The following is a 26,498-nucleotide window of genomic DNA, read 5'->3' on the forward strand; positions in this document are numbered from 1 at the left end:
GAGGCTTTTTTAAAAAGCTTTTTTTTTTATTATGTATGTAGCCCTCTCACTCAATTCTGTTTTGACTAAATTACTTTTATAGAATGTCCCTTTAACATATAAAAGTTACTGCATGGGTTGTGAAATGGTGAGAGCTACGAAATATATTTTCTGGATGGTGTACACTAAACACAATTAGTATTAGTATAATTAGTATTTCAACTGTAACTATAGCCCTTATTCAAGATGAAACAATACAATCAACATGAAAAAAAACATTGTAAAGACAAGATTTGAGAGCAATATTAGACCGTTTTATTTCTGAACAATATAACTCAGCTCTCTTTTTCCCGTTCTTTTAGATTGACTCATGAACACATGAAAAACACAACTTATAACCCTAAATACTAATACCCCGGGGGGTTTGAAAGGTTCAGTTACTGGTACCAGTGTTGGCGCGCTTGTTGGAGCTCATATAGATATCCTCTTCAAAAGAAAAGTCTATACTCACGCCCGAATCAGGTCAAAAAGACACTGTAAACGCCTTGAAAAACAACCTCTACCAAGAGGCAGCAACACGATCAGGAACCCGTCTCGATGCTCGGTCCAACACCAACTCCTCGGCAGCAGCACGTGGCAAAGTCCGTCCTTGTCCTGGCCTCTCCTGTGCACGCAGTTGGTTATGATAACCGCTAGAAAAACAGTCCCGTCCTGCGTCAGCCCCTTAGTAAAAAGCTGCACTTCTAAAGCACGCTCGTTTACACTTTTAACAAAATAAACAAACACTTACGCAAACACGCGGTTGCAAACGGTAAATAGTATAACTGTTCTTCAAGTTAACTTTAAGCTTTCCCCGACATAACATAGTCTCTTCAGCTTCTCCTCACAGCTTCTTTTTCTCTCATTCCCCGACTTTCTTTTGTTATCCCCCGCCCTTCCGACAGGTTAATCCCCAATGACAGAAAAAATTCTTACACTTGCCTAAACAAATCCAAACCCAAAAAAATAAACTGAGGGGTTCAAGGGCTCTTTAAAACATAGGACGTTTTTTATATTTAACACCAACTTCCCCAAATTAACCAGATACATGTCAACAGCATTGTTCCGTCCTTGTAGCCGTAACAAGACGGGCAGCTAAACCATTTAACTTTTCTTCAATAAACAGACGACACCTTGGGCTGGATTTCTTCTCTTTAGTGAAGTTAGTTGTGAATTATGTGTGTGTGGTAAAACTAGAAGAACACAGAAAGAATACAAACATTGATATTACTCTCGCTGCATATTACAACCACGCTGTTTAGGTCTATGGTCTTAACGTGGCTAGGCCTTTGTTCCATGTAGCTTACTTATAAAACGAAAATATAAGTGGTCCAATAAACATGAAATGTTACAACTTAATTATCCTGTTATGAACTTTCATTAATACTACTGGTTTTCATCAACTTACAAGCAAAAGCCTTCCAAGGCGAGAACGTTAACAGGACTTTACAGGAGTTTATCTCGATGTGGTTTCTTTACCGAACGGTCTTTGGGAATGAACTGTTTACCCAACTTCCTGTTGCTGAATATATCAAAATAAAATCCTAAAGAAGGAGTGGCGCTAACTCTCGCCAGTAGGTGGCGCAAATACACCATAATTGACTATACCTTTACTGTACAAGTAAATGATTCAATAGTTGAACACATGAATATGCCATTAGACACGAATATGTCGTTACACTCCCCGTCTGGTATATAAAATACCACTCCCAACTTCTATACAAAATGCACTTCAGAAATCAGTCCTTAGGGGACATAAGTAAGACAGTCTCTGTTATAGGTCGCAGGTAAGTCTTGACGGCTCCCTGCTTGGAAACCTTCACCTCCACCTTCCTGATATTCCCGTCTCCATCCGGAAATGTTCTGTTGATGACCCCCATGGGCCACTCGTTGCGATGCGCTTGTGAGTCTCTCATCAGCACCAGATCTCCAGCTTTGAGATTTGGACGGTTGACTTGCCACTTTCTTCTTGTTTGGAGTGTTGCCAAATACTCCCGTCTCCATCTGCCCCAAAAGGTGTCTGCAAGATGCTGCACTTGTCGCCATTGTTGTCTATGCACATCTTTCTCAGTGAACTGACCTGGAGGAGCAACTGGGGTGTACAGCTTCTGTGTAAGGAGCATTGCTGGTTTGAGAAGGAATGGTGCGTCAGGGTCCATTGTGATGGGTGTCAATGGGCGTGCATTGATGATTGCAGTGACTTCTGCCATAAAGGTGGACAACGCTTCGTGTGTCAGACGTGTGTGGTTGGCCTGTTGGAGCATGCCGTCAAGAATGTGCCTGGATATGCCGATCATCCTTTCCCAGCTGCCTCCCATGTGGGAAGAATGAGGCGGATTGAAAACCCATGAACAACCTTCTTCTGATAGGTACCTTTTGATGTGCGACATGTTCGGCTCAGTCAACAGGAAACCCAGCTCACCACAGGCTCCAACAAAGTTGGTTCCGCAGTCTGATCTGATTTGCTTGGCAGGCCCACGCAGACTGAAGAATCTGCGTAATGCGTTTATAAAACTGGATGTGTCCATGGCTTCAATCAATTCAATGTGAACTGCATGACAGGTGAAAAGAACGGCCCACCTTTTGCTGTTTGCTTGGCCGCCTCTGGTGCGTCGGGCCAGTACAGGCCATGGACCAAAGACATCAAGTCCAATGAACGTAAAGGGGGGTTCAGTGCTCGTACAGTCAAGGGGTAAGTCTGCCATGCGCTGCTCATTTGCTCTGCCACGGAGCTTCTTACAGGCTATGCAGTCATGGATGATGTGCTTCACCACTCGTCTTGCGCTCATGACCCAATATCCAGCTGTGCGCACAGCTCCTTCGGTGAATACTCGGCCTTGATGCCTCACGCGCTGATGGTGATGTTCGACAAGCAGGTTTGCAACATGGCCAGTTGGGATGATGCTGGGATGTTTCTCCTTGTATTCCAGCTTAGCATGTTTGAGCCTCCCTCCAATCCGCATGACTCCCTCTTCATCACAGTAAGGGCTCAGTTTGTGCAGTGGGCTGTTACTTGGGATGCTTTTCCCTTGAGCACTGCTCAAGGGAAAAGAGAGTTCATCCTTGTAGACATCTCGCTGAATGCTCTTGATGATAGCGATCTCTGCCTTTTCCAGCTCTTTGACAGTGCGTGATTGTGAGCAGTAGTGCCATGAACTACAACTCTGGTGTGGATCTGGGTTTTTGAAGTTTTGGGCGATGTGAATGAGAAGGCTTACCGCTCTCAACAATGCTCTCCATGATGAAAAGCGCTCAAATCTCTGAGATCCAAGTTGTGACTCATCAGCATGCAGCACTGTGACATGTGTGCGCACTTCAGCATCCTTCTCTGGGTCGACAAGGTCGAAGACTTCAGCATCTGGCATACTGCTTGGCCGTGACAAGAAGGCAGGTCCTTTTAACCACAAACTTTCACTCAGCATTGATGCAGGCATGAAACGTGTGGCTATGTCGGCTGGATTGCAGGTGGTGAACACGTAGTGCCACTGTGCTGGCTCTGAAGATCGTCTAATGCGTTGAACTCTGTTGCACACGTACATGTAAAACCTTTTTGTTTGGTTGCTGATGTATCCGAGGACTACTTTGCTATCAGTGTAGAATTCAACTGCATCTAGTGAAATGTCCAGTTCACTTGTGACAATGTCAGCAATCTCGACAGCCAACACTGCTGCTCCTAACTCCAGCCTTGGAATTGTGTGTGCAGCTTGTGGAGCTAGTTTTGCTTTGCCAAGCACGAATCCGACGTGCACATTTTGCTCTGTGTCTGTTATTCTGAGGAAAGAGACAGCTGCGATGGCTTTCAGTGAAGCGTCTGAGAAGACATAGAGTTCTTTTCTTACCGCTGTGGACGCTGTAGCCGTGGCGTATGGTCTCTGAATGTGTAGCTGTTTCAGGTCATGAAGAGCGCTTCTCCATTCATCCCACTCTGCTTCTCGTTCCGCAGGTAGAGGAGAGTCCCAATCTGGTGCCTCACTTGAGATCTCTCTGAGTAACATTTTTCCATGGATTGTGACTGGTGCGGCAAATCCCATTGGGTCGAAGAGTCCATTGATGGTGGACAACACACCTCTGCGTGTGTAAGGCTTGGTGCACTCTGATACGTGAAAGGTGAATGAGTCCTTCGTCAGGTCCCATCTAAGACCCAAACTCCTCTGGACTGGCATTGGGTCTGCATCCAAGTTCAGCTCTTTGAGTGCACTGGCACGGTCATCAGGAGGAAATGCTTCCATTACCTCTTTGCTGTTAGAAGCCACTTTGTGCAGGCGCAGGTTGGACACCGCCAGCATTTTCTGTGTGCGCTTCAGCAAGTCGATGGCTTGGTTTGCTGTGGGCTGTGACAAGAGCCCATCATCCACGTAGAACCCTCTCTCGACAAAGTGACGTGCATCTGACCCAAAGTCTGTTTCTCCATAGGCTGCGGCTCTGTGCAGGCCATACATGGCAACTGAGGGCGATGGGCTGTTGCCGAATACATGCACTTTCATGCAATAGTCGCAGAGGTCATTTGCTGGGTTGTTGTCTTTGTGCCAGATGAAACGCAGAAAGTCTCTATGGTCTTCATGCACCACAAAGCTGTGAAACATTTGTTCAATGTCCACTGTCACCGCTATGCTTTCACATCTGAATCGCATCAGTACTCCTATTAGGCTGTTATTCAGATCGGGCCCAGACAGCAGAACGTCATTGAGAGAAACACCATTGTACTTTGCACTCCAATCAAATACAACCCTTATCTGACCTGGCTTCTGCGGATGATATACGCCGAATGAAGGTAAGTACCATCTCTCTTTTCCCTCTGGCAGTACAGGAGCCAGCTCGGCGTGGTCACGATCAAGGATTTTTTGCATGAAAGCGGTGAAGTCTTGTTTAATTTCAGGCTTCCTCTCAAATGTTCGCTGCAGTGAGGCCATTCACATGCTGGCATGTTCCCGATTGTCTGGCAGACGTTGCCTGGGAGTTCTGAATGGAAGGGGCCCTACCCAGCTGTTCTCACTGTCCATGTACACCTCTCTGTCCATTATCTGTAGGAACAGCCTGTCTTCGATGGAAAGCCCCACCTTGTTGTCATCTGGAGACGTTTCGAACAGGGTGTTTCCGACACTGCTGTCACTGCATGTGGATCTCTGATGTACTGGAAAGGTGCTGGGCATGCACCTGTGCCCATGCTTGTCCTTGACATACACCTTGCTTGGACATGTCCCGAAGACTGAGGGACGCTGGCTTTCGAGGATGCTTGTGTGGTAAGAATGCACATTTACATTGCTGTGGGATTTACCTAAGCACACCTGTCCGATGACCACCCACCCCAAGTCTAGCCTCTGAGCGTATGGGGCGTCTTGTGGACCATTGTACTGCTGCCTGACCTTGTGCACTCTCAGGATGTCACGCCCGAGCAAGAGAAGGATGTTGGCCTCTGGGTTGAGTGGTGGGATGGACTGAGTGATTGCCCTGAGGTGAGGATGATGCCTTGTGATTTCTGGGGTTGGTATTTCAGTTCTGTCACTTGGGATACTGTTGCACTCAATCAGTGTAGGCAGTGTGAGTGACGTGCCTCCGTCCAATGACTCTACTGTGAACCCTGTGGCTCTTCTGCCAATCATTTCTGTTGTGCCGGCACATGTTCGTAGTGTGAATGGTGAGTCTGCACCCTCAATGTTGAACATATTGAAGAATTCAGATTTTGCAAGAGACCTATTACTTTGATCATCTAGCACCACATAGGCTCTTTTTGCTAGCTCTGGATGAGCTTTGGGAAAAACATTAACTAGGCAGATCTTGGAGCAAGATCGTGAGCTCTGCCCCTCTCCACAGACCTCTGTGCACTTTGAAGTCACTGCAGGCGTCGTGGTGGCTTCAGCTTCCTCCCCGCCATGCCAGAATGGTGGTGAAGGCGGTGGGCCAGGATGAAGTGCTGAAACGTGCTGGTCACTGTTGCACTCTTGACACTGTATTGCTTCAGCGCAGTCTTTGGCTAAGTGTGTGGTCGAAGCACAGCATTTGAAGCAGACTCTGTTCTCTTTCAAGATGGCTTTACGCTCTGAGATGGGTTTGTTGCGAAAGCCTCGACACCGCTTCAGAGGGTGTGGCTTATTGTGAAGAGGGCATTGCTTTGAAATGTCATTTGTGTTAGAGCTTGACTCGTCATGTCGCTGCACAATCTCGGTTTTATGCGTTGTGACCAAGCTCCTCTGTGGTCTTTTGAAGGCTGTGTCTGGCCTGCAATGGTCTGTGGGGCTGGACAGTCTGAACCCTGGGTCATTGCGTGCTCGTGCTTCATTGCAGATGAATTCGCACAGGACGATGAATGGTGGAAAGGTTTTTTGTTTTGTATCTAAAGCCATGGCAGATCCATTTCTCTTGGATATTGTGAGGCAGTTTGTCAATGATTGGAGCAATTCCCCGTGCTGTATCTAGATAGCTCAACCCAGGTAAGAGACCATCCTCTTTGGCAGCATTGATTTCTTATAAGAGATCGCTAAGCTCTCTAAGTTTCACTGGGTCCTTGCCGTTCAGCTTTGGAAAGTTTGTCAACTTGTCAAAAAGGGACTTTTCAATCATTTCAGGTGACCCAAAAGACTCCTCTAGTCTCTCCCATGCATCATGCAAACCGCGTGATGGGTGGCCGATGTGTACTGCACGCAGTCGTCTCACGTGTTTTGCTGACTCAGGCCCAAGCCATTTCGCTAGCATGTCTAACTCCTCATTTGGTCTTAAATCTAGTCCTTCAATGGCTGAAATGAAGGATGATTTCCAGGCCCGGTAATTTTCTGGAGTGTCATCAAATTGTGTAAGGCCTGATGTGAGGAGATCTCTTTTTGCAATAAATTTGGCCATGTCATAAGTGTCTTTGCTGCCATCTGGTGGCCGTGGTGGAATTGTGCTGCTGGTTGAGAATTTCTCTGGCCTGAAGACAGGTTGGAATTGAGTCTGATTTTGTGGAGTTTTAGCGAGCCGTGGATGTGGGATTGGTTTTGTCTGATTGTTTTCAATTTCTGGCAAGAGAGTTTCTCTAGTGGTGGCAGTGAGGCGCTGCCTTGATGGAGAGGCTGGTTTCATTGTGTGCACGATAGGCTCTACATGGTAGGCATTCGCCATTTCAATTTCAGCAGCAGCCTGTTGTTGTTGCTCGACATATTGTCTTGTCCTTTCTTTGGTGTCAATCATGACTAAATGTCTTTCACTTTTTTCAGACCCTTGTGTGGCTGCCTCAAGTGCATCTGCTTCTGCTATGGCAGCTGCAACTTCCATTTCATGTCTTAAATTGTTAAGCTCACATTCAATCTTAGCCTTTTCAAGCATCATTTCAGTCTCTTTCTTTACATAACTGGCACGAGCCTGCGCTGCTTCTGCTTTAGCACGTGCAGCGGCGACAGCCATGCTAGCTGATGTTCGACTTGACTGTATGGAGGCACATGATCTTGTTTCCAAGCTACCGAGAGTACCTGGGCTGTCTTCAGTTGCGTTTGCTTCCATCTTCCAGCGCTGGTGCGGGCCTTGCGTGACCAGATGAAGTGATGGCAAGCGGGATGAACTGTCGACTGGCTCCTCGTGGTTCCACCGATGTCGGGTTGCTTTTTTACTGTTCCGTCCTTGTAGCCGTAACAAGACGGGCAGCTAAACCATTGAACTTTTCTTCAATAAACAGACGACACCTTGGGCTGGATTTCTTCTCTTTAGTGAAGTTAGTTGTGAATTATGTGTGTGTGGTAAAACTAGAAGAACACAGAAAGAATACAAACATTGATATTACTCTCGCTGCATTACAACCACGCTGTTTAGGTCTATGGTCTTAACGTGGCTAGGCCTTTGTTTCATGTAGCTTACTTATAAAACGAAAATATAAGTGGTCCAATAAACATGAAATGTTACATCTTAATTATCCTGTTAAGAACTTTCATTAATATTACTGGTTTTCATCAACTTACAAGCAAAAGCCTTCCAAGGCGAGAACGTTAACAGGAGTTTACAGGAGTTTATCTCGATGTGGTTTCTTTACCGAACGGTCTTTGGGAATGAACTGTTTACCCAACTTCCTGTTGCTGAATATATCAAAATAAAATCCTAAAGAAGGAGTGGCGCTAACTCTCGCCAGTAGGTGGCGCAAATACACCATAATTGACTATACCTTTACTGTACAAGTAAATGATTCAATAGTTGAACACATGAATATGCCATTAGACACGAATATGTCGTTACAAGCATCAGTACAACTTCAGGCCCACATTAGTGACAATTTAGCATAAATTGTACATGCAGGAAACCCCCATTTAATCAAATTAGATTAAATTACATACATGTTACCTGTTAATTGTTTTTTACATTTAAATCCACAGATGTTATGCTTTGTGGCACTCTGCGCTTTAAAAGATTAATCTCAGTGGTCACTTTTTGAACACCACAATTTATTGAATAAATACAAATACTGTGAACAAACACTTTTTGGCTTTTCATTAATATTTTTTCCTATTCAGCTACACGACAGCAAAATTGTACTATAAATGAGAGTATACCAGAGTCGTATGAAAATCTTACATTCTCCCGCCCTGACTGTACGTCAGGGGGCGGGATCAGTCGGCGGCGGCTTGCTGGCCTGGACGCGGATTCATTTGTAGCCCGGACTAGAGATGGATTTATTGATTCGTTTCCGCGAACCAGTTCGCGTCATTCAGTTCGCAAAGAGGAGTCGTTCGCGAATCGTTCGTTTGTTCGTTCAGTCGAGTTTCCGGTAGCGGTGAATCGAATCATACACGGTTCTCTGAGTCAGTCAGACTCAGCCCCTCGTTCGTTAGTTAGTTTGTTCGTTCAGTCGAGTTTCCGGTTCAGTCGAGTTTCAGGTAGAATCATGGCATGAACGGCTCAGACTCAGCGCCTCCTTCGTTCTCATTCTCATACGTCAACATTACAACTTTAACCAAACGCAGCGGGATGGGGGGTGTAGTTGATTATTGGATGTTTGACATATCAGCAAAATAATAGACTTGATTTAGTAATGATGGTGGGTGTTTTAGGCTCCCATAAACAGAACCCTGTGCAGCCAAAGACTAAATCTAGCTGCCAAAATTAACACTGCCTTCGAAACGAGAGCTGGTTAATTGTGAAAAATGCATTAAACTGTCATCAGACAACGCAGTTATACGCTATTGTAATGACCTCACCGGTGACAAACCAGGTCACTGAAAACCCGTAACCAACGGCAAAAAGCCACACTAACAACAACCGGTTACCCGGGCAACCCCCCATCCCGGTCCCTTCAACGTGCAAGCCCCCACCCTCCTGTTCTCCCAAGGCCCTCCCCCAGCTGACCTGATGATTCGCCCCCCACACTGATTGACAAGAAGAACATCCAATGCATGCACAGAGAACAACTGGCATGACGGACAACGAAATACAATGCAACACATAACACACAAACTCTTTAAATGTCCCAGGGTCGCTACACTATAGACTCTAGAGTTTCTGGTATAAAGGCTGGGACGAATTTCAAATGATAAATATGTACACTTTATGTTGAAAGTATACTGTCGCGATGTCCATTGAAACGAATTGCGCGGTGAGTAGTCTTCACAACGAGAATTGGTAGGTTGTGAAAAATGTGGTATAAAGGCTTGGACGAATTTCGAATTATAAATATGTACAATGCATCCTTTAAATACGTCCATGCAACAGATGGCCAATGTGAATAATAGATAGCTCGCTCACTAAGCCCATTTGTTTTTTCCCCATTAAACCTGTTGATTTCTGTCTCTCATTGACTAAAATTCAACGAGAGCGTCCTAGACTCAGTCCTAGAACAGCATACGATTGGCTGGCTCTCGTGAGTCGTGACGTCTCTCAGTCGGTCCCTCCTCACCACTCACACAGTGAGTGAACGAACTGTCAGCGAGTCAGCGACTAGTGGGTCTGGGAGGAGTCGACTCTGAGAACGAACGAGACGAACGAGACGAACGAGGCGAACGAGAGAGAGGAACCAGTTCAGTTCGTTCGACTTAACGATCCGTTCATTCGAACTGATTCGTTCGCGAACGAGTCAACACTAGCCCGGACGCCGAGGCATGAACGTCTCATGTTAGCTCCTGCTAACAGAGCAGCTGGGAGGGACTGCTGCGCGAGGACTCGAGGACTGGGCTGCCTGTTAGTGCTTTGAGACGGGGGAGGGGCCGCGCTGGCACCCGCTGCTCGTTGTGAAGAGGTAATAGCGATACGTGCTTTCTCCTCAAAGAGTCGCCAAAAGTCACCAATAACAGCAGAAAAAGGAGCTAGATTTGTCGCTTGTCGCTGTTTTAAAAAAAGTCGTTTGCAACACTGTGCTGTTCCGCAAAATCTTAGTTATGCTCTGATTGGAGGGGAGTGAGGAAGTGGGAGGTAATATTCAAGTGTGCCCCCGTCCTATGTAGGAGGGGGCGCCGAAACTGACTCGCTCGTTTGGTAACTGTCGGCGGGGTACTTTCAGAAATGCATATCTCACTCAAAAAATCATGTACAGACTTTTTTTAAAAGTTTGTATGCGTGTGGGAGCACCAGAGACCCTAAACAACACCCCAAATCCCAGGAAAAGTGTTGTTTTCATAATATGTCCCCTTTAAAAGCCTTCTTACTTAGAATTGCTTTTCAAAATCTGCAGTTTTCAACTGCGTCTGAGGAATGAAGTTTGGAGCTATTTAAGGACTCCTACATTTACATTTAAATAAACAATATTCTACTTAAATACAAATCAAAGCAGGCATGCGAAAGATTGCATGGTCAAATTGTAGTGGATTGTCAGATTTCTTTCACTATAAAACAGTTTGTTTTTAGATTGTTTGTCTTAATCATGTTATAAGACATCACCACCACACGGCGGAGCTGTGGGACCAAACTAGGACAGAAAACGCGCAGAAGAAGACACCTGGAGACCCAAACAATCTCATGTGATATTCCCACCACCTAGTCTTTGTTTTGCTCTGGGAAAACCTTAAATCCCCAAACTATCAATCGTCCAAACATTGCTCTCCCTCGGGTTTTCCTCACGCCGGGTCAGCTGCGGACGGCTCCCACCGTCCCCCATGGAGACCTCCGCCAGACGCGTCCTGCTGTACACCCAGGACGAGAAGCGCGTCATAGAGGATGCGGTCAACACTGCGATACGCGCCCTGCTGGACGCCATCCACGGCGTCAACAGTGATAAAATAGAAAAGTACCAGAGTGTCGTGGAGGAGAGGGACAAGGAGATCAGTCGGCTTGAGTACAAACTGAGACAGAATGAGCTGGAACTGAGAGTCGTGCGGGGACAGAGGGATGGGTACCGGAGGCTGGCTCTTGAAGGGCAGGGTCCCAGGGATGAAGAAAATCATGAGGCTAAGGACCGCTTCGAGGTCCCTGCGGGCTACGAGGTCCCTGCTGGAGAGGATGCGATGACGAATGGCTTTACCGTGCAGAAGGATTTCCCTGGTAAGTCAAAGGAAGGGTTCAAGTCCCCTCGCCTGGGTGACGTATCTTTCCTAGACAGCCTACTGGGTCGTCATCCGAAAACCGAAACTGTATGTCCAATCTAGGCAGCCTACTATGTCTATCTAAAAATATAAACCATATCTATTGAACAGAAACTGTATATTTAATCCAAAAATAGACAGTCATTCTGAAAACAGAAACTTTCTGTATCATGGTTTCATATTTGTTATGCATGCTTGCTTTTTCAACAGAACTTGGTGTGTGTGTGTGTGTGTGTGTGTGTGTGTGTGTGTGTGTGTGTGTGTGTGTGTGTGTCACAAACGAGTAGATCATACACTACCTACGAGACCTTCCCGACGTCCGAGTCTGACCCCCAGCGTCTCCCCCCCCCCAGGTGGTTCGGCAGAGAGACCTCCGTCGCTCTCCAGTGGCGACGACCCCCACCACACCGGCCGGCCCTCGCCCTACCACCGACACAGAGACCCCCGGGACGCCTCCTCCTCCAGCTCCCCCGGGCGCCCCCCCGGCGCGCGGGTCAAAGAGGAGGAGGAGGAGGAGGAGGAGGAGGAGGAGGAGCCGTCGGGCTGCGAGGCGTTCTTCATCAAGCTGGAAATGTGTGAGCAGAGCTGTGGGAGCGGCCAACAGGACGACCGGCAACACCCGGACCGCAGCAGTGAGGGACCCTCCATCAGAGCCCGGCCTAGTTAGGCTGTCACTGCATAGGCCTACCTACAGAGCCATAGGCCTACCTACAGAGCCATAGGTCTACCTACAGAGCCATAGGCCTACCTACAGAGCCATAGGTCTACCTACAGAGCCATAGGCCTACCTACAGAGCCATAGGCCTACTTACAGAGCCATAGGTCTACCTACATAGCCATAGGCCTACCTACAGAGCTATAGGTCTACCTACAGAGCTATAGGCCTACCTACAGAGCCATAGGCCTACCTACAGAGCCATAGGCCTACCTACAGAGCTATAGGTCTACCTACAGAGCTATAGGCCTACCTTCAGAGCCATAGGCCTACCTACAGAGCCATAGGCCTACTTACAGAGCCATAGGCCTACCTACAGAGCCATAGGCCTACCCACAGAGCCATAGGCCTACTTACAGAGCCATAGGCCTACCTACAGAGCCATAGGTCTACCTACAGAGCCATAGGCCTACCTACAGAGCCATAGGCCTACCTCCAGAGCCATAGGCCTACTTACAGAGCCATAGGCCTACCTACAGAGCCATAGGCCTACTTACAGAGCCATAGGCCTACCTACAGAGCCATAGGCCTACTTACAGAGCCATAGGCCTACCTACAGAGCCATAGGCCTACCTACAGAGCCATAGGCCTACTTACAGAGCCATAGGCCTACCTACAGAGCCATAGGCCTACTTACAGAGCCATAGGCCTACCTACACACAAGAGACCGAGCAATAGGCCTACCTCCAGAGCCAAAGGCCCACCTTCACATAGCTACAGTATCCTACTTTCAAACTTTGTTCCTCCATTATGAAGGCAATCTCTATGTAAATACTGATTAAAATTGTGTGTGTGTCTGCTTCTGCGTGCGTTTGTGTGTGTGTGTCTGTGTGTCAGGACGGCTGACGGACGCTGAGAGGAACAAGCGGTACCGCCAGCGGTGTCGCTCCACCCCCGAGGGCCTGCGGGCCTGCAGGGAGAAGGAGAGGATACGGTAAACAACACAACACCATCACCAACACAAAGGTCAGCGCTGGTCCCAGGGCTACGGACCTCCGTGGGCCACAGTGGGAAGGAACGCTCGCAGGAACAACGTCTTATCTTTGAATGAAATGTGCACTTGGGCGGCATGTGGCTCAGGGGGTAGAGCGGGTTGGCTGGTAACCGGAAGGTTGCTAGTTCGAACCCCGGCTCCTCCTAGCTGAGTGTTGAGGTGTCCCTGAGCGAGACGCCTCGCCCTGACTCTTCCCGACGAGCCGGCTGTTGGTGTCTGAATGTGTGTAAGGATGGGTGAATATTAGGAAATATTGTGACACGCTTTAAGTGGACACTGGTTAGAAAAGCGTTGTTTTTTTCGCCATTTACCATTTAAAGTCGATCATCACCATAAAGTGTCGACAACGTTAACTTTAATGTTCTCGTTATCGACCACGTTGCTGTGGGTCCGTCTCATTTTGTGGGTCTGTCTCATTTTCGTTGAGCAAACAAAACAAAACAACAAAAATGAGACGGACCCACAAAATGAGACGGACCCACAGCAACGTAGTCGTTAACAAGAACATCTTTCCCCCAAACCAAGTTTAGTTTCACTTCATGTAGACCGCAGCACGGTAGACCTTCAGTTGTCGCCTAAAGGTTAACGCTAAACAGAACTACAGTCTCATGACACCAGGTTTCGTTTCAGTGGAGTGATCTGAAAGACCCAACTCCTGATGCAGAGTTTGGTTTCAGTTAGTTAAAACTACCGCTTATATTGTCTACAGTACAGTGAGTGTTTAAGCTGAACTTTAAAACAAAACCAATCACCAGTTCACCTTTTTGTTGTTGAGCCCTTTGCTGTGACTACGTTTACAAAAGAACAAAGTCCAGTTTCAGTTCAGCGAAACCACTGAGGACGTCCATCGGTGATGTTGACCATAAGACCACGAACATCAAACTCAAACTCTGTTACAAGTTTGTCTTTTAGCATTGGTCCTATCGTCATATCGCTATGACAGAGACCTCACTTTAACCTAAACAAGGTAGTTTGTATGTGACTTGAGTCAATGGAAATTACAACTTTAAGGGATTTTAGGGAATGACCCCCAGACTCATCATTGCTGCATTTGCTAGTCAGCCCCAGAAATACTAGTTGTATTTTTAGTAATGTGCTATTTGTCGTTCTGTCTTTAGCTTTGAGATATTGCTCGGCCTTTTCTTCACAAAACGTAACCATGGAACCATGAGGATAACACACTCCCTCCTTCTTTGAACTCTCAGCCTAAAATACATCTATTTTAAATCTCTTTTAATCCAATCTTTTTATTTTACATATTTTTAAAGCTGAAAGCTGTAGCTGAAACAGAGGGTTCACTTACACCTGAAAACATGATTCTGATGTAAGAGCTGGCGAGCTTTAGGCCTACCTGACTCACTGTCACTCACATTACCCCCAGGTACCTGAAGAGGAGGGTACTGGTGGCGGAGATGTCGGAGGAAGCCCGGAGGAGAAAGAGGGAGATGTGGAGAGCGGCAGCCAGGAGGCACCGCGACCGCAAGACGAGCGGCCTGCCGCCCCACTGCCCGCCAGCAGGGGGCGACAACGACGACCTCTTCGACGACTGGCCTGCGCTCGGCGACGAGGAGAGTCCGACGCGAGAGGAGCTTGACCACTTCACGCGCATGGATCACCGACAGCATCACAGCAACCCTGATATCTGATGATGAGACGATGGGCGTCTGAGTGATGCTGCTTCAGTATATCTTTGTGTGAAATGGAATCGCTGACAAGATATCAATATTTAGCTTTATCATTTTCAGCTTCCTTTTTATTTAAAATGTTTTTCTGATGACCCCCAATCATCCCGCAGCATTGAGTTAATGTATGCCTATCTTGTTTTGTATTTATAGCCTACTTTGCCTATTCTGTTTTCTACACTGGATGTGGAGGCAAATCATAAATTAAAAACGTTTGCAAAAGTGGAATCATTTGCACGTAAACGGTATAGAGAATATCAAACGGGATCTAAATATATTTTTGGACCATGTATAGACGACACTCAGGCGCCGCGTGGAACGAGGTGGAGCTTACAGCCTGTTTGTGTGAACCAGACCATAGCCCACCAACGCTCATAAGCCCCTGGCTTGACACTGCGTGCATGAGGCTAGAGGAAGAGAGTTGGTGTTTAGTAGCACTGTGGGCGGCCTGCGGCTGATCGGGGCCCCCTGGTGCGATGACTCAGAGCAGACTTTGCGAAGTGTTTCTTGTACATCCAAGCCACAAGGACCTCAGGTAAGGTCTACTGACTTACGATCTGCCACTGTTTGTTTTGAACGCTTAACTTACGTCTGATGAAGTGAATAAAACAAATGCCTTTATACTTCAGTCTTGACTCCCCACTTTGTGTCTGATGTACTGATGGTGCATAATGTGAGACTTTAGAGAGAGATGAGGTTACTTTGTGCGCCTCGCTTCCATCTCACCACATCCTCCTGATCGCTGCAGGAGGTTATGGGTTCGGTGCTCGGACACACCGATACCATGATAAGGAGATAGCTGAGATAACATTCTAAGATACTTTTTCGTACTGTTTCAAGTGATTTTCCCATCGTGATAGCCTGTGTGTTGTTCTTTTTTAAATAGGCCTACAATTTGTCAAGACAAAATATGTTGTTTAATCGCTCTCTCTCTCTCTCTATATATATATATATATATATATATATATATATTAGAGAGAGAGAGGATAGACACAATATGTTTATTGTGGCTATTTTATATATTTTTTTCTAATATTATTCTTGACAAAATATATTGTGTATAATATTCATTTGTATTATATGTATAATATTATTCTCTCTCGCTATATATATATATATATATATATATATATATATATATATATATATATATTTAGTGAAAGAGAGAATAATATTATACAATATATTTTGTCATATATTTAAGTATAACGCCTTTGTTGTATTTTCAGCTGTTCACGTATGGATGACAAGTCGGCTTAACTGTTGGAATGGCAGTCCAATTATTCTACTGGGTTCTGTTCTGGGATCTGTTGTGTTTCTGCATCAGAGACGGTAGGACTTTCATCATTCAACTCATTTTGTGTCGCTATCCTAAAAAAGGATTAGAAACCGATACCCTTTAAACCAGGTTTAAGTCCACATGATTGTAGATTCTCAGTCCAATATGCTTGATTTGGCTAGGCCTACAGGCGACACGACTGACAACTATGGCAGGCCGAATTGTCATTTATCAACTAAGTTTGACTATCCGGAATTAACATTGTAGATATCAACAGCGTCATTCTGACTAGTCGTAATTACATTTTGAATAGCTGGAATTTTCATTCAAGATATCTGTAACGTAATTGTGACTAGTCGAAACAACAGATAGAGATATCTGTAGTTCAGCTTTGACTATAGGCAAAACTGAATTACAGATATCAGTTTAGTGAATTTAGGTCAAACACCGACAACACCGATACGCACGTTTCTCACGGTCTTGGTTGAGCAGCCAACTCACAACCAGTGTCCTGTGGTTTGAATTCTGCACATGAAGCACGTTAAACAGATGTTCTTTTTTGGTGTTTCAGTCACGTGTCTCTGTAACATCACCTGCACCACCGACTATGAGCGATACCTGGAGTGCGAGTGCGCCAACGTACCTCCGAGCACTATTGGGCTGGAAGCAAATTGCAGGTAAATCAACTGTTGAGTTGGGCCAATCAGTGGGGGATGGAAGAAGGATGTCTTCTCTTCAGTTAGTTACCCAAATTTATTGGCTGGGAATCGCTGGCCGGTGTGTTTGATTAATTGATCCGTCAAAGAGAATCCAAGTTCAAGTGGGATTTTTCACGTCTCAAGGGCACAATAAAAAACACACACGGTCATTCTGGACAGTGGAATTATTGCGACATGGCATGGGCCTTAGTGACTAAGTAATACATATTGAATAAAATAGAATCTAGAAAAATAGAACCAGACTATGATTTATCTAAATGTGATGTGGTGTGGTGTGGTGTGCCATCTGATGGTACACCACACGTGATTAGTGAGTTCACTTCTTGTTCGGCCTCTGAGAGGTCATGCAAGCCCCAGTCTAGAGTGATGTAAGCAGCCAGATGTTTCAGTAATAGCTCTTTAAAGCAGAAGCTCCTGTCTCACTTCTCTATGGGATTTTGTCATCATTGTTTATTGGAAATCCAGAAGAAGCTAGGCTACTGCTGAACAGTTCTTTTCAAGGAACTGTTTGAGCAGATTGAACATTGAACATACACAGACGTAATAAGATAATATTTAACAGGAAACACATACAATTGCTCAGGCAGTTTCTCTTTTGAAGAGAGAGCAAATGGTGATCATCACAGGACACCTGAACGTATCTGTGAAAAGGAGGGAGGTTAAATAACAGAGGTGTGAAAACGTCTGGGGTAAAATCTTCTCCGCGAGCACAGGGAGGCCTTCAGAAAGAAGACTCATGCAAAATGATGATGATAACGAAAGTGACACATTTAACCCACACGTGTTGATGGCGATGAAGACGATGATGTGTGTGTGGGTGTGTACGCGTGCGTGTGCGTGTGTTTGTGTGTAGTGACGAGTATAGGGGCAAGTACGTGGAGATCCTCGCCAGCTGTGAGCTCCGGCCTCCTGAGTCCAGCTGCCAGATGCATCCTGAGAACCTCTCCAAGATCGCCTCCACGGATACAGTGTGCACTGTGAGAGTCATTGACCCGCTGGGGCCCCCAAAGGACCATCTGGGGCCCTCCACCGACCCTCTGGGGGCCCCCACGGCTGGAGGGGTGGAATCGAACTCCTGGCTTCTGGCCGATATAGGTGAGCATCGGTGAACCTTATCGAACTCTGAAGAACGTCGCGATTGAGCACGTGGGAGGCATGTGGCTCAGGAGGTAGAGCAGGTTGGCTGGTAGCCAGAAGGTTGCTGGTTCCATCCCTGGCTCCTCCTGCCTAGAGTGTCGAGGTGTCCCTGAGCGAGGCACCTCACCCTGACTGCTCCCGACGAGCTGGCTGTCACCCTGCGTGGCTGACTCCGCCGTCGGTGTGTGAATGTGTCCATGAATGGGTGAATGTTAGGCAATGTTGTAAAGTGCTTTGAGTGGCCACTGGTTAGGAAAGAGCTGTATAAATGCAGTCCATTTACCAACTAGCACTTTGTGAAGTAGGGGCGTTATGCTCAAGGATGTCTTTAGGTTAGGCATGGAGTCAATGGGGTTCGAACCCAGAACCTTTGGGTTTGGGGGGTCGAGATCCAGTGGCTTTCCCATTAAGATCGTGTTACCAGCCGGCGAGCTGAGTGTGTCCACTTTGCGTCCCCAGTGAAGACGCTGCCGCCGTCGAACCTGCGTGTGACGCACCATGGAGGGAGTGTGAACCTCACCTGGGAGGTGGAAAGCCACAAGGACATCTGTCTGAGTTACAGGGTTCGGATCAGAGACCCCACCCAGGTACGCACACGCAAGCACACACATAAACCAACACACAAAACAACACACACACACATACAGACACACACACACACACACATGCACACACACACGCGCACATGCACGCACGCACAGACCAACGCACCCACTCACTCACTCACACACGTTGTCGGCTGTCCTGGAAACCAATTGTCTTCCAAAATGAGTGTGTGAATATTTTTGAATCCATTTCTTTCTTTCTTTCTTTTGTTTTTCTCCTTCTTTGTTTCTGTACGTCGATCTTGTTCGTTTGCTCCTGTCTCTGTTTGTCTGTCTGTTTGTCTGATTGTTTGTCTGTTTGTCTGTCTGTTCGTTTGTTCGTCTCTCCTCCGTCTCCCCGTAGGTCCGCAGTTTGGAACTGCGCCACCAGTACCTGGCGATGGACGCCTCCACACTGCTCCCCGCCCGCCGCTCCCAGGCCGAAGTCCAGGCCTGCCACTGCCCCGAGTCCCACCTGCAGGGGCCCTGGAGTGCCTGGAGCCCCCCAGTGGACCTCACGGAAGGTACAGCTGCGGTCCGACTCACGCTTCGGCCTCCAGCCACTAAACAGTGCAGAATACAAGCACATACACAAAGATAAAGCCGTACCGATGTTCAGATAATGTTTTTTTCCTTCCCGATACCGATTCCGATTTCTGAACTTGCGTATCAGCAGATACCGAGTATATACCGATAGAGCTTCTAGCATTGTAACTATGTGTGTAGCACTTGTTCTTATTGAAGGGTTCTCTTACGGTGACAGCGAGGGATAGTCGGTTCACTTACTGTCGAACGAATATTTTTGAAGAACTAGATGTTCCCGATGTTCCAACTTGGTAGCTGGAACGCACATAGGTCGGAGACGACGCGTTTCCCATTCCGACCTTCCACCTCCGATCGTTAACGAACATGGCATAACTACAAAGTGTTTGTGATGTTCTTTGCCTGTGTAGTAGATAAGCTAGTCATGTGGTGGTATCGGATCAGCGTTTAGACTTGCTAACTCGCCGATACTCAAAACTGAATTTTAGGCAGTATCGGAGGCATTTGTGATACTGGTGTCGGTAATCGGGACAGCTCCAGAAGATATCGCTGTCTTCTAACTAATGCTTTGGCCTCCAGCCACCAAACAGTGCCAAACACACCCATATACACACAGCGATATACACGTACAAGAACATGTCACTGAAGGGTGGCAGGTATGGGGGGCACATGAAACACTGAATATGGAACATGTCAGTGCGATGTTTGCACATTACAAAGTAGATAACTGTTTGTGTTGTGGTGCAGTCCTTGTGCCGCTAGGCGGAGAGATCCGGCTGTTCCTCTGTGTCGCCGTCCCCACCCTCCTCTGTGTCATCGCCCTCTGTTACGTCTCAAAGCCGTGAGTACCCGACCATGTCAGCGTAACGTGTGTTAACTGAGCTGGTGTTTGAGCTGATGTTGACGATAAGCAACAAGGTTTAATCATCGCCATCGCTTCTTGACGAATCGTTTGATTATTGATTTGTGTCAGTTATCAGACTCCTTGTTAAATATAGAAACACATTTGTTTTGCTTTCCGGTTGATGACTTCTCACGCTGATGAGTTCTCACGCTGATCAAGACTTCCAAGCAAGCAGGGCCGACTGCACCCATAGACACAGTGACACATTGATCACGGAAACACAGACACACAGACACATAGACACGCATGACCCATAGACACAGTGACTCACTGACCCATACATACAGTGACACACTGACCACACACACGGACACATAGACAACCTGACACACTGACCATGGATAGCTAGACACACAGACATATGGACACATGGACACACAAACGCACACACACACACACACACACACACACACCCACACATATATACAGTGGGGAAAAAAAAATATTTAGTCAGTCACCAATTGTGCAAGTTCTCCCACTTAAAAAGACGAGAGAGGCCTGTAATTTTCATCATAGGTAAACCTCAGCTATGAGAGACAAAATGAAAAAAAAAAATCCAGAAAATCACATTGTCTGATTTTTTAAGAATTTATTTGCAAATTATGGTGGAAAATAAGTATTTGGTCACCTACAAACCAGCAAGATTTCTGGCTGTCACAGACCTGTAACTTCTTCTTTAAGAGGCTCCTCTGTCCTCCACTCGTTACCTGTATTAATGGCACCTGTTTGAACTCCTTATCAGTATAAAAGACACCTGTCCACAACCTCAAACAGTCACACTCCAAACTCCACTATGGCCAAGACCAAAGAGCTGTCAAAGGACACCAGAAACACAATTGTAGACCTGCACCAGGCTGGAAAGTCTGAATTTGCAATAGGTAAGCAGCTTGGTGTGAAGAAATCAACTGTGGGAGCAATTATTAGGAAATGGAATACATACAAGACCACTGAAAATCTCCCTCGATCTGGGGCTGCACGCAAGATCTCACCCTGTGGGGTCAAAATGATCACAAGAACGGTGAACAAAAATCCCAGAACCACACGGGGGGACCTAGTGAATGACCTCCAGAGAGCTGGGACCAAAGTAACAAAGGCTACCATCACTAACACACTACGCCGCCAGGGACTCAAATCCTGCAGTGCCAGACGTGTCCCCCTGCTAAAGCCAGTGCATGTCCGGGCCCGTTTGAAGTTTGCTAGAGAGCATTTGGATGATCCAGAACAGGATTGGGAGAATGTCATATGGTCAGATGAAACCAAAATAGAACTTTATGGTAAAAACTCAACTCGTCGTGTTTGGAGGAGAAAGAATGCTGAGTTGCATCCAAAGAACACCATACCTACAGTGAAGCATGGGGTGGAAACATCATGCTTTGGGGCTGTTTTTCTGCCAGGGGACCAGGACGTCTGATCCGTGTGACGGAAAGAATGAATGGGGCCATGTATCGTGAGATTTTGAGTGAAAACCTCCTTCCATCAGCAAGGGCACTGAAGATGAAACGTGGCTGGGTCTTTCAGCATGACAATAACCCCAAACACACCGCCCGGGCAACGAAGGAGTGGCTTCGTAAGAAGCATTTCAAGGTCCTGGAGTGGCCTAGCCAGTCTCCAGATCTCAACCCCATAGAAAATCTTTTGAGGAAGTTGAAAGTCTGTGTTGCCCAGCGAAGGCCCAAAGACATCACTGCTCTAGAGGAGATCTGCATGGAGGAATGGGCCAAAATACCAAAATAGCCAAAATAGTGTGTGAAAACCTTGTAAAGACTTACAGAAAACGTTTGACCTCTGTCATTGCCAACAAAGCGCATGTAACAAAGTATTGAGATGACCTTTTGTTATTGACCAAATACTTATTTTCCACCATAATTTGCAAATAAATTCTTTAATAATCAGACAATATGATTTTCTAGATTTTTTTTTTTAAATTTTGTCTCTCATAGCTGAGGTATACCTATGATAAAAATTACAGGCCTCTCTCATCTTTTTAAGTGGGAGAACTTGCACAATTGGTGGCTGACTAAATACTTTTTTGCCCCACTGTGTATATATATATATATATATATATATATATATATATATGCATATATATATAAGAGAACTGTAAGACATTAAATGAAAACATTAAGGCAGATTATTACATAGATCAAACACAAAGGTGAAATCAGCTGAAGTTAAACTCATCTTTCAGTGCCGCCTCAGCCAGTTCCAATAAACGTTGCCCGTTTACTTTCTCTTCTCACGGATTTCCTCTCAGCAGGGTGCTTAAACCTTTCTTTGAAGTGTGGTTCAGAAGTTTCCAGCGGTGGCGTTGGGTGGTCGGGTGCTGAAGCCCCCGCGGCTTCTGACTAACCGCGAAAGGGGAATCCCGCCGCCCCCAAAGATCCCGCGAGAATGCGCTGCTAAAAAATAAATATGTCCGGCATCTGTGGCTTTGGCAGTCCTGTATAATCCAATGGCTCAATTTAGCCTGACTAAAGTGGTTGGGTGGCTTACCTGTCTGTCTACCCATCTACCTGTCTGCCTATCTACCTGTCTGTCTACCTAGCTGTCTGTCTGACTACCTAGCTACCTGTCTGTCTGCCCAGCTACCTGTCTGCCTATCTACCTGTCTGTCTACCTAGCTGTCTGTCTGACTACCTAGCTACCTGTCTGTCTACCCAGCTACCTGTCTGCCTATCTACCTGTCTGTCTACCTAGCTGTCTGTCTACCTAGCTGTCTGTCTGACTACCTAGCTACCTGTCTGTCTACCCAGCTACCTGTCTACCTGTCTGCCTATCTACCTGTCTGTCTACCTAGCTGTCTGTCTGTCTACCTAGCTGTCTGTCTGAATACCTAGCTGTCTGTCTGACTACCTAGTTGCCTGTCTGTCTACTTATCTACCTGTCTGTCTACCTAGCTGACTGTCTGACTACCTATCTACCTGTCTGTCTACCTATGTACCTGCGGGCTCTCTCTCTGCAGTCACTGAGCGAGACAGTTTTAAAGTTGGATAACTTTGAAATCTAGCCTACTCTGGCTTCTTTCTCCAAATGGCCTTCCCTCCATTTAAATGTTGCTGATATAATATAAATGTATTTTAGCTTTGTCTCCTGGTTCAACCCTAAAAAAGCTCATGTAAAGGCTCTTTGAAACCTTATCTGGGCACTGGATTTAAGATTTAGGTTCATAACGTTTTATTACACACCATGCCTTCTGGAATTTACTTAAGATATTAAAGCTAATGATAGCTGTTTTGAGGAATCAAGCCAATATGGGTCTCTGTTATTAAAAGTAGGCTAATCAATTTTGTTGATGTATTTTTATTATGACGCTGATTCCTGTTAATAAAGCCTATGTAGTCCAAGTGCAAAGGATTGACAAATATTTGTGCACTCTCCTTTAGATTTTTTACGAAGAAAGTCCAGTTCCTAATGTTCATCCCTGACCCAAGCCCGTTTTTCAAGCCCCTTCGCGACAAATATGATGGGAACTTCAAGGTAAGAGAAAACGCAGTCTATTAAATCACCGAGATTCAGCTTCTGTATTTCTCCGGTTTGTCCAGCAGGGGGCGTCAATTAATTGACTGATGTTGAACTTGGGATTTCCGCAGGATATGAGATGTTCCACGGTGACAGGGGCTTTTATTTGCGGTCGCTTATCTGTAATTTCGTAATCCGACCTTTAATATGACGTGTGGGTCCGTAAGTCATAAGGTTTGATGGTATAATTTCTATGTTGTTACAGTTGTGTCCTATTCTAACTGACTGCATAAAGCCCGTAGTTATTTATGAATGTATTTATGTATTTATTGTATCCCTTGCTATTGTGCCATGCTCATTTGCATTCTCTTACTATCTCAGTATCGTGACAAGAAACCTCATAATTAACACATGGTTTCTAATTCCATTCAATGTAACTCATCTGAATAGTTCTTAAGTCATTGCTTTTCAACTGATCCAGAGACTAATGACATGCTTCTTTACTTTTTTAAATTAAAAAAAAACATGTTGTTGAGTGGCGCTATCGTTGAATCTTTGAGTGGGCTGACCCCATGTCTTGAGATACTGAACCGACAGGATGTCGCAGGGTAACGTTATATCCTCCATCACGCTTCCGTCCTTACGGTAATCCAGTGTTTGGATAATTAGCGATTATCTCCTAGGTTACTAGATGTGGGTGTCTGAGACTGAAGCCCAGTGGTGCCATTCTGTTCTGCTACTCAACCAGTGGCAGATGATTAGTTTAGAGGTGCAGTCAAAGGACACCATCGCCATGAACTTTTGGAACAGAATTGTAAATGGACTGCATTTATACAGCGCTTTTCTAACCGGTGGCCACTCAAAGCACTTCACAACATGGCCCAACACTCACCCATTCACGCACACATTCACCCACTGACGGCGGAGTCATCCACGCCGGGCGACAGCCAGCTGGTCGGGAGCGGTCAGGGCGAGGCGTCTCGCTCAGGGACACCTCGACGCTCGGCTAGGAGGGGCCGGGGATCGAACCAGCGACCTTCGGGTTAGCGGCGACGGGCTTGTGTTCATGTTGCCGGTCGTCCTCTGCTGCAGGATTGGGTTCATCCAGCGTTCAGCGAGGCGGAGGTGCTGAGGGTGGCGCCCGCGCCCGCGGCCGTCCCAGCCGGCGACCTGAAGCTGCTCCTGCTTAGTCCCCAGGACAACCACATGAGGAGAGATGGGGAGGAGGAGGAGGAGGAGGAGGAGGAGGAGGAGGAGGAGGAAGGCGGCGGCGGTGAGTTCCACGCCCGGGGGCGCCAGCCGGGGGAACGGCTCGGCGCCGTCTCCGGTCTCCTCTCCCTCCGCACTGTGGTGGTCCTGTCGGGGGCCGAGGGCGACGAGGGCCCCCCCGAGATCCGCGGGCGTGGCCCCGCCAGAGGGGCGGGGCCACCGGCGCCGGGCGCGGAGGAGGGAGGCGACGGTCCCGCCGAGGCGTCGAGCCCGGCCCCGCTGCCGTCCCCGGCGGGGGGGCCGGACCCCTGGGACGACGACTACCCCCGCGTGGACCTGGACACGGTGGACAGCGGCTTCGGCGAGTCGGCCTGCAGCAGTCCCGTCTTCTCGGAGCGTGACGCCGTGGTGGAGGCGGGCTTCTTCCCCCCCGACGGCCGCGGCAAGTCCAACTACGTCCGGCAGTGGATGACCAACCAGCAGCCGCCGCCTCCTGCATGCCAGAGCCAGAACTACGAGGCCTAGTGGGGCGCCCCCCCTGACCCCCACACACATGCAGTCTGGGGTGGGGGGGCGGGTGTGTGTGTGTGTGTGTGTGTGTGCGCGCTCGCTCGCTGACCAGTCTTCACTAGATGTAATTAAGGAACAGCCACAGTCCACTTGGAACTTAAAAACTTAAACTCGTACCCTATTTTGTATGATAAGTTGTGAACCAAAATCTGCCTTCTATCACCTTTAAAGAAAATGGCAAGAATTAACGGGTTGGTGTCCAGACAAGACCTTTAAAGAACTGATCCATGCTTTATTTCTAAGCAGGGCTAAGCAGCTGTAATGCCGTGTAAACAGCTCTCTCAAATAGCTGTAGACAGCGCCCTCTCACACACAGGAAGCCACCGATGGAGTTCAAATTAAGACGAGGCAGGCAGACCACATTACTCAAGTGATGAGATCCCTGCACTGGCTTCCTGTTGGCTTTTAATTAGCGTTCATCACATCCGCAACGGTGCAAGGGGACCGAATGACGTACATCAGTGTGGTTTGTGGGGCATAAGAGTCTGTTCCCATGGTTGAACCAATCAGGGTGAAGCAGTGTTTAAGTCTGCATCTTGTGTTTTCATTGAATTGTATTTTTAAATTTTGTTTAAAAAAAACATTTATTGTATTTTGCATTCCGCTTTTTCTTGTTCATACTCTATACGCAACTAGGTAGTCAGACAGACAGCTAGGTATTCTATCAATAAAATGATGATGTGGCACCTTCTTCTTTACCTCATCTCCCACGTTCATCTCCACCTCCACCTCCTCTCTGTCTTCACCCTAATCTCCACCTCCATCTCTCTCTGTCTTCACCCTAATCTCCACCTCCCATCTCTCTCTGTCTTCACCCTAATCTCCACCTCCATCTCTCTCTAGATTGTATCACTCTCCTCCACCTCCATCTCTTCTCTCTTCTGGGGTCCCTATGCGGGGCTCTCTCTCCTGCAGCGGTGTTTCTGAAACATCAGGGGCTTAACTTAAGAGGGAAAAGAAAAATGTGCACGAAGCGTGGGGCAATTTGTTTTAATGCTTTATTGTGCATGCAACTTTTTTCATAATGCTTTACCTCAATAAACTAAATGCACAGTTTATTATAGCTTTAAATAGTTACCTAACTGCTGCAGTATAAGTACATACTGTGGTTATAATGTGAGATCGATTTTACAATAGTAGTACTACACTACATGTGTTTTGTTTCTGTGGTGAATAGGGGAACATATGCTGATCAGCAGCTCTGAGTCGGTTTATAT

General features: G+C 46.8%; 2 protein-coding genes across 3 annotated transcripts; both read left to right on the forward strand.

Moving 5' to 3' along the window:
• Positions 1-10,916: 10,916 nt before the first annotated feature.
• Positions 10,917-14,844, forward strand: LOC307074009 (uncharacterized protein). Of its 2 annotated transcripts, none has more exons than XM_079733993.1 (4): positions 10,917-11,445; positions 11,774-12,118; positions 13,039-13,135; positions 14,577-14,844. In XM_079733993.1, the coding sequence occupies exons 1-4, from the start codon at positions 11,061-11,063 to the stop codon at positions 14,839-14,841; spliced, it is 1,092 nt and encodes a 363-aa protein (XP_079590119.1). In that variant the 5' UTR covers positions 10,917-11,060; the 3' UTR covers positions 14,842-14,844. The 2 variants fall into 2 exon arrangements, with proteins under 2 accessions (XP_079590119.1, XP_079590120.1); XM_079733994.1 differs by having other exon boundaries at positions 11,840-12,118.
• A 428-nt stretch (positions 14,845-15,272) lies between these two features.
• On the forward strand, positions 15,273-26,205 carry il21r.1 (interleukin 21 receptor, tandem duplicate 1). The gene is made up of 9 exons (XM_079733982.1): positions 15,273-15,412; positions 16,107-16,209; positions 16,728-16,833; positions 17,729-17,970; positions 18,472-18,599; positions 18,961-19,120; positions 19,887-19,980; positions 23,427-23,520; positions 24,595-26,205. The coding sequence occupies exons 2-9, from the start codon at positions 16,146-16,148 to the stop codon at positions 25,234-25,236; spliced, it is 1,530 nt and encodes a 509-aa protein (XP_079590108.1). The 5' UTR covers positions 15,273-15,412; positions 16,107-16,145; the 3' UTR covers positions 25,237-26,205.
• Positions 26,206-26,498: the final 293 nt, after the last annotated feature.

The sequence above is a fragment of the Pollachius pollachius genome, assembly GCF_949987615.1.
Source record: "Pollachius pollachius genome assembly, chromosome: 1".
NCBI lineage: Eukaryota > Metazoa > Chordata > Actinopteri > Gadiformes > Gadidae > Pollachius > Pollachius pollachius.

What these genes read in the sequence shown, in the direction of transcription:
- LOC307074009 (XM_079733993.1), top strand. Translation starts at nt 11,061, where the DNA reads ATGGAGACCTCCGCCAGACGCGTCCTGCTGTACACCCAGGACGAGAAG. An exon ending in GCAACACCCGGACCGCAGCA is followed by an intron (nt 12,119 to 13,038) that starts GTGAGGGACCCT and finishes TCTGTGTGTCAG; the next exon opens with GACGGCTGACGGACGCTGAG. An exon ending in AGGGAGAAGGAGAGGATACG is followed by an intron (nt 13,136 to 14,576) that starts GTAAACAACACA and finishes CATTACCCCCAG; the next exon opens with GTACCTGAAGAGGAGGGTAC.
- il21r.1 (XM_079733982.1), top strand. Translation starts at nt 16,146, where the DNA reads ATGGCAGTCCAATTATTCTACTGGGTTCTGTTCTGGGATCTGTTGTGT. An exon ending in CCCAGTGGACCTCACGGAAG is followed by an intron (nt 19,121 to 19,886) that starts GTACAGCTGCGG and finishes GTTGTGGTGCAG; the next exon opens with TCCTTGTGCCGCTAGGCGGA. An exon ending in CTCTGTTACGTCTCAAAGCC is followed by an intron (nt 19,981 to 23,426) that starts GTGAGTACCCGA and finishes ACTCTCCTTTAG; the next exon opens with ATTTTTTACGAAGAAAGTCC.